At 39.5% G+C, this 7,407-nt stretch overlaps 2 protein-coding genes across 2 annotated transcripts in view; both read right to left on the reverse strand.

Annotated features, from left to right (window-relative positions):
* Positions 1–266: 266 nt before the first annotated feature.
* LOC130406122 (uncharacterized) lies at positions 267–4,359 on the reverse strand. The gene is made up of 2 exons (XM_056611517.1): positions 4,203–4,359; positions 267–3,459 (listed from the first exon to the last, which is right to left on the reverse strand). Exon 2 carries the CDS (start codon positions 1,649–1,651, stop codon positions 707–709), a length of 945 nt encoding a protein of 314 aa, XP_056467492.1. The 5' UTR covers positions 1,652–3,459; positions 4,203–4,359; the 3' UTR covers positions 267–706.
* A 101-nt stretch (positions 4,360–4,460) lies between these two features.
* The window catches only part of LOC130406121 (uncharacterized), a 4,503-nt gene continuing 1,556 nt past the window's right edge, over positions 4,461–7,407 (reverse strand). Inside the window, exons 2-8 of the mRNA XM_056611516.1 lie at positions 6,831–6,928; positions 6,299–6,445; positions 5,839–6,041; positions 5,596–5,732; positions 5,378–5,471; positions 4,787–5,134; positions 4,461–4,664 (exon numbers count right to left, since the gene is read on the reverse strand). Of these exons, the coding sequence (XP_056467491.1) occupies positions 4,476–4,664; positions 4,787–5,134; positions 5,378–5,471; positions 5,596–5,732; positions 5,839–6,041; positions 6,299–6,445; positions 6,831–6,912 (1,200 nt within the window). The 5' untranslated portion in view covers positions 6,913–6,928 and the 3' untranslated portion in view covers positions 4,461–4,475. The remainder of the gene's footprint in view (positions 4,665–4,786; positions 5,135–5,377; positions 5,472–5,595; positions 5,733–5,838; positions 6,042–6,298; positions 6,446–6,830; positions 6,929–7,407) is intronic.

The following is a 7,407-nucleotide window of genomic DNA, read 5'->3' on the forward strand; positions in this document are numbered from 1 at the left end:
AAACATTCAATTTCTACACAGCAAAAATCCCAGTGTACATTGTACTCTATGGGTGTACATGTAACACTCACTTCGGGGTACATATAGGTCCAAGAGTTCAGTGTTCACTGAACACTGTTAGAAGTGCAAAATATGTACTCCAAATTTAGAGTTACATTTGAACACTTTGAGAGTGCAAATGTACTCTATTAGTGGTACTTTTGGGCACTCATTCAGTGCTTCCTTACACCTGCAGTGTAAACCTAGAACACCATAGAGAAAGAATATGTACTCCAAGTCAGTGCTTTGTAGCACTTCGCAGAGCTGATTATTTAATACTTCTAGAGTGAGAATGTACTCTGACTGGTGTACAACCAACACCTTTGAGGTGAATTGTCAACACTTCATGAATGAATAGTCTACACATTAGATTCTTGAAAACATTTTTATTGATGCTGTTGTTGTTTTTACAGTGCATACATTTACTTTAATTTTTTTCGATCAAGAACCATATTTAGTTGTACATTTATGTAACCAACAACTTGAACAACTTGAACAAGCACAACTCGTCAACTTTTAACAGTGAAACATTTTTGTCATATCCCTCTCTCACATGAAAAGAATGAAAATTAGTTTAACATTTAGATGATGTAACTAACAACTTGAACTTGAAAGTTTAGAAAATAAAGAAAATAAAGGTGTGCCTGGCAACCAATCAACAAGTTGCTTACAGCAACACATGCACAGGCACCACATACTTGTCATCTCTGTCCAACCCATAAGTTGTTTGCAAATCAAATGGCTTAAACAAGCACAACTCATCAACTTTTAGAACTGAAATATTTTTGTCATTTCCCTGTCTCACATTAAAAGAATGAAAATGTTCTGCAAAACAAAGTGTTTCAAAGTCCTCTGCTAGAAGAAAATAGTCTCCATTAAGTAAAAAAATTTCTCTTATCAGGCTAAACACTGGCAAATCCTCTATGTTTGAGCAAACCAGAAGGCCTGGGCGATATTCTGTCCCAAAACAAGTGATCCAAGATGTCACATCAACTTCACAGTCCAAGTCAACCTGTAGTTCTTCAGCAATTATCTCACCATTTTCTATGGCATTGAGCTTAACGGTTTTCACTGGCCCACAGTCAATACTTTTGAAAGGTGTTGATTCCCAATGAAATGCTATAGACATCTGATGCTTTTTAGCCAACGACTTTGTTATATTTTTGAAATTTTTGATTGTGTTCTTGAAGAACCTATGCTTGGCTTCATATCGCATTGTCCAAACATGAAGAATTGGCCCTATTTTTCGAATGGACCTGGGATAATGAGTCATGAAATGATGTTTAGGAATCAGTTTGCGATGTGGATAAAGCTGTTTGAAAAGTTGATGATGTTCAACAATGAGATGCTTCAGACATACAGTCATGCCATCAGTAACGACTGGAGAAAATACGATGTTCATAATTTGCAACAGAAGCAGCAAGAGTCTCCAGTGTGCATTTCCTTCTTGTACAACATCTCCAAATATCAAGGGCATATTCCGGATCAAGCAAAATGTCTGAATGGCATTAAGACCAATGCCGTTTCCAGTCTGCTCCAAGTTGATTCTGGTTGGTCGGTTTTTTTCGCTCAACAAAGCCATAATTGTATGAATATATCCGGTTACAAACATCTGTCTTGGACATGATGTTGTCTGTGAGGTAACCAAAGAGCAACTTTAGCTCAAATTGCCCCACTCCTTCCAATATGTCATGCATAATGTCTACAGCATAGTTGTCAGAAACATGAAAGTACTGTAGATCATTGAGTAAACACGTTCGCTTCACTCCAAATGTTGAAGCCAGTGTAGGATCTGCCATGAGGTCATTGCAATGCTGAGCATGGAGGGCTTTATTGCGGAACGTTATTCTTGGATCATCATCACTAAAAACTGTCTGCGCGGTCTGTTTGTCTATCAGACAATAATGGCAAAAATAGTTGGCATTGAATGATTCAACATACCCAAGAAGTGTGTGCAATCCCAAATTGTCCCCAGTTACTTGAGCAATTGTGCCGCAAACTGGTTCATCAGAGAAAGGGAGTTCCACTCCTGTGCACTCAAGGACTTTCAGATCATGTACAAGAGGCTCCAAGATGGCATCAAATCCATACTTCTTTATATCAGCAGTGTGAAAAAGTGCCAGAAGATGAATATTCATTAGAGCTGAGTTTATCTTTGGAGACAGATTTCGTAAAACAAAGTATATACTTCCAATCTTATGGATACCATGCTTGGATCCAAGTGGGTTTGCCATTTCAAAATCGTCGTAGAATATCTGTATTTGGAGAGAGTTTGGTTTTTCAGAGAAAAGGGGGTGATCTTTAAAATAGTTCCCATCACAGAAATCTTTATAAACGCCTGTTTTCTCACAAGGCTGCAAAATATAATCACAAATATCCTTGTTGTGGAATATGAATTTCAGTGTTTCCAATAGAGGAATGTACACAAATTTGTCTGTAACAGGAACTTGTTCGTATGTGCCAGTGTCTCGATTCCTTCTGGTGTCATACCTCACTCCTAGAGCGACCTCAACAGGTTCTACAAGACGACATTTCTCACTGAAATATTTTTTCAATTTTGCCTCAGTGTTTAGTTTGCTAAATGGATTTTCAAGACTGTCAAAGTATTCATCAAATTTTGCTCTCATGCCCTCATCGGGTAGTAATTTTATCACATCTTCTTTAACAGTTGAATGCAATTCCTCTACAAGCTCCTCCATATTTGCAACAACAGTCTTTACAACATTAGTAGCCACACCACTGCTTTGGAGTTTTGCAATAAGGGATGCACACATTTCTTGGGTATGTTGCCTGTTCTCAATACAACTTTGAGAATTCACTGGTTGCTCTGAAATTAAAGTTGATACTGTTCGCTGATCATGTACAACAACTGAAGGAGTAACTGGTTCATTAATAGCTGGATCTAGAATTTCAGCATTATGCTTGCACTGAAGATGTTTTCTGAAGCCTGAAAAACTACAAAATCTGTGACGGCATCCATTCTGGTCACACACCAATTGAAACTGCTTACCAGGAAAAAAGGCATGGGAAACTTTGAGATGGCGGACCAACAGCTGAATGCTGTGAAAAGCGGATTTGCACACAAAGCATCCAAACATCATAAGTTCAGTTGAGGAGCTTTGCCCTGAGGTCCTTGACTCTGGGAGTTTCGTGAGAGAGTCCGATGTCAATGTTGTATATGGTGGTCTGCACAAATGTAAACATGCTGTTTAAGGCCTGGTCATAGGAGACACCAAACACATAATGTGCCTTGAAAAGTTCATCAAAGGCTGCGAGGGAAGACCTGGCATTGCAGGGAAGGAGCCCATTATCCATCGCAATGTAGTACTGATGGATGCTGTTTCTTGCCGTCCCAACTGCCAGGATGTAGGGCTGCCTCCGCTGGTCTGGACCAGAGTGTTCCTGAAGGCTGCGACTTGACTGTAAGATGACAAAAAGTACAACCTTTTTACTGATTTTATTTTCACAAGGCCTCGACATGGAGATGCACTGAAAAGAAACTGGTGCATTGCAAAAATAATTACCTCCACACCATTCATTCTTTAGAATTAAAAAAGGAACTTCAACTGAACTCTATCCTATGAGAAGTCGCTAACTGTTGTGTTTACATATCATCACTTGCAATTCATTCTGGTATTTGTGGGACATCACTTGTCTAAGTGCTGGAGGTTTTGAAGACATTTAATTTCAGATATTTCCTAACTGAGGATTGTTCTATCCAGTATGCATGTTGAACAGTCATGCTACCGCATTTCTCTCTACCTGTGAGAAAATTCCCTTGCATCAAGTGAAAGGTACAATAATTAGCCAAAACATGTCTGTTTTGTTTGGTTACACTACTGCATATTAGATAGTTTAAAGGTCCCATGGCATGCCACCAGGTGTGGCGTGATTAGCTGGTACAAGCCGTTTTGGAAATCTTCCCCTTATGACATCACAGGTGGGCGTGTCCACCAAGATGTGTGCTGGATAGATCAGTCTACCAGCCTACTCAGTGGACTGTACCAAACGTTGCTCATCTATCTGTCACACATATTAGGTGGACACGCCCACCTGTGATGTCATAAGGGCCAGATTTCCAAAACGGCTTGTAGCGGTTAATCACGCCACACCTGGCGGCATGCCATGGGACCTTTAAAAAAAAATTCTCAGGATACAATTACCTTGTGAAATTTGACCACACGATCAACAGCTTCCCGGATACTGAGTTTAACCGCTCCCTTCTTTCCACTTGGAGTTGGTGGAAGGAGGTGCACCAGGAGGAGAAGTGAAGCCATGTCACTATCCCAACCTGAAGAGGAAGGGAGAGCATACTTTGAGCATGAAATACACCTGATGAAAGCACATGACACAACATAAAAGGTTCAAAAAGTTCTTGTCAATAAATAGTCAGCATCTAAAAAGGTGGCCAAATAAAAACAGGTTATTATTTTATATCACTTACCTGGCATTTCATTATCCTCATCAGGGTTCTCCTCTGCCGACTGAATGAGGTAGTCAAGAAGGGGTGTTTTGCTGAGGTTTTTGGCTTGCTGTATTACTTTTACCTTCAGGAGTGTTCCCCATTTCTCAAGAAGTTTTGAAGAAGTCTCAGCACTAAACAACAGGTCAAAGTCCTGCAAGACCTAAAGGGGAGAAATTATGTGTAGGTTTATTTGATGGTGGTAGCAGTGGGCGGGAAATATCCTCAGCTTTGTGATGCTGTTTTTGACAGAATACATTTTAAACATAATTAACGTGAATTTACCAGGCCTTTCGTGTCAAGGAACCTTGGGAACAGTGTAAGAACTGTGCTGCATTGCTCAGGATCGTGGATCAGCTGTTGTCTGTGGTTGAAGGTTGCTTTCATTTTCATGAATATCTGTTCTTTGTCCGTGCTGTGTTTCAGTAGAGAAATGGCCTCGCAACATTGGTCTCCCTCCAGCTGGAGCTCTTTAGACACTTCTCTCTCCAACTGTGGTCCACTGCTGTTTGAGGTGTGAGAGCTCATTCTCCTAAATCCACTGCTACTGCTGCCACTGCTGAGGTCCCGCTGTGTGTTTTTAAGCTTCCATGCAATGTAGCCCTCGTTGCTATCTGCATCATAGAAATGTTCCTAAAAACAATAAAGTTGGAAAAAAAGAAAAAAAATTCAGCATGATTCAATATGGATACTGGTAGAAAGAATTGTTAAGATTTACCATCAAGAATATTAATTGATCCCTTGCTGCTTGTACACATAGCAAAGTTGGTAATAAAGAAGCCGTCCTACATTACTCCTAAGAAACTGCAAAAGTCTTGATAACTATAACATGAACATTTGAGTAACATTAACCACACTTAATATACCGGTACTCACATAGCCTTTTTTGGAGTAGGGGTCTTTTAGAGAAGGAAACAGTGTTACAATCCCCCATGCATACTGTGTTCTTTTGTCCTTTGGTGGAGCACGTCTGTGTGGAAAATGATAGGTTGCATTGACAGGAAAAATAAGAAAATCAGTATGGCAATTTACAATGGTCAAATACTATGAAAATACCATTCAATAAATCATGCACAGTAAAATATTTTACTTACCCATATTTTTCCACCATATCAGCAACAATGATGTTGACAAGTTCACGGCGTGTCCGGTCCTTAAATTCTCCTCTCATGGCATATTCTTTAAGTATCTTCTCCCCTCCAGGCTTTTGTTCCAGAACTCTCTTGACAAGCTTGACAACAGGAATAATAAAAAAGTAGATCAGCATAGCAAAAAATGTTATTCCAAAACATACAACATTTACAACATAAAGACAAATGTTCTCCAGAAAACAACACCTCTTTGGCCTGTGAAGAACTGTCATCAATATGCTGACTTTGTGTGGACTTCAAGATGGTGTCATCTGTGCACTGTCTTTTTGGAGACATTAGAAAGGAATTATCGATGGGCCATCTTTTTGAAGACATCAGAGAAGTATCACTCTCTGATGTGGGTGACGATAGTGACAAGGTGTCATTGCATGAGGATGGGACAGGAGAGTCTGAAAAGAGGGCACACAATATTTTTTAAAAACATTTTTCACTTGTGATTTCATTAATTGATCCACATGTTCTATTTAGAGGAGATGACTGGGTAGACAGGGAAAGTGTTTTCTTTTCCAGTTATAGATATGAGTTTTGATGGTTGATATGGCCACCTTTTAAGCACAACTCCTTTTTGGGAGGCAAAGTCGATTACAACGGCCACATGTTGCAACTGTAACCCTTCGATGGACAATACAATCAAATGACCATTTACCAGAGACTGAAAGAACATCAACAATCGTCCACAGGATGTCCGTTTTTTCCTCCAGGATGTCGGTGAAGACCTCTTCATCGACCTCTGTTCCAGTGTCATCCAGCACATATATGTCTGTCTCAGTGGAGATGCTGAACTTCACTTTAGCTTTGAATACAGAAAAAAGTTAATGAAGCCTGGAATGCATTTTACAGAGGTAAATAATGAGCTTTCAAGCTCTTTTATTATTGTAGTGTACCTGAATATTACATAATCCATGAAGCCCTCTCAATTCCCTATACAATGGCCACTCTGTGTTAGCTATCCAGAGTAGTTAAAGGCCATTTCCACTCATAATCAATGTTTGTCTCTGAAATCACGTCACCTATGATCAGTTCATCTCATACCATCCATACACCCAACTGCAGTGTGTTCTTTAGTTCAAGAAGCGATCATATTGTCAAGAAAGTTACATACAATAAAAAAAACGCTGCAAGTATATATTACCTATGTTACCGGTTCTAGTGTTAAATGTGGTACTCAAGTAACTTACCCTCTTTGAGAAATTCTGAATGTGAGTCTCCATTAAGTTTAATGTACTTCTTCTTTCCGTGGTATTGCACTTTGAACAGCATTGTTGTCGTCCTTCCACTATTACAACAACAACAACAAGTATTTGTGTATTTGATTTAGCATCACAAAACACAGGTCAGTATGACTGCAACATTTGATTTTGTATCGTTATTTTTTAACAGAATGGAACACTTTGAAGGTTACAAAAATAGCTGCCAGTTAGAACATTGGTTGTGCCATTAAGGAACTCTGGCTGGCACATGGCATGAACATGTAAAAAAAAAAAAAGGGAAACAGTTTTTCATCTAAACAAATATTCACCCGTGCAAAACAATAATATACAGCTGTAGGTTATGCTGCGTTCGAGTATTCTCTGCGAACCGACTCGGATCTCAGATCTGACGCCACGCCCACACTTCAAGCGTTTTATTATTTCGCTCGGTCGTTGGAGGAAAACATGGACGCCACCCGGAAAGCTGTTATCGCGGTAGCATTGGCAGAGGACCAGGCGAGCCATAGTCAAGTCAAGTTTATTTATATAGCACATTTAAAACAAC

This window comes from Gadus chalcogrammus, chromosome 16 (genome assembly GCF_026213295.1).
Source record: "Gadus chalcogrammus isolate NIFS_2021 chromosome 16, NIFS_Gcha_1.0, whole genome shotgun sequence".
Classification (NCBI taxonomy): domain Eukaryota; kingdom Metazoa; phylum Chordata; class Actinopteri; order Gadiformes; family Gadidae; genus Gadus; species Gadus chalcogrammus.

What these genes read in the sequence shown, in the direction of transcription:
- LOC130406122 (XM_056611517.1), bottom strand. Translation starts at nt 1,651, where the DNA reads ATGTTTGTAACCGGATATATTCATACAATTATGGCTTTGTTGAGCGAA.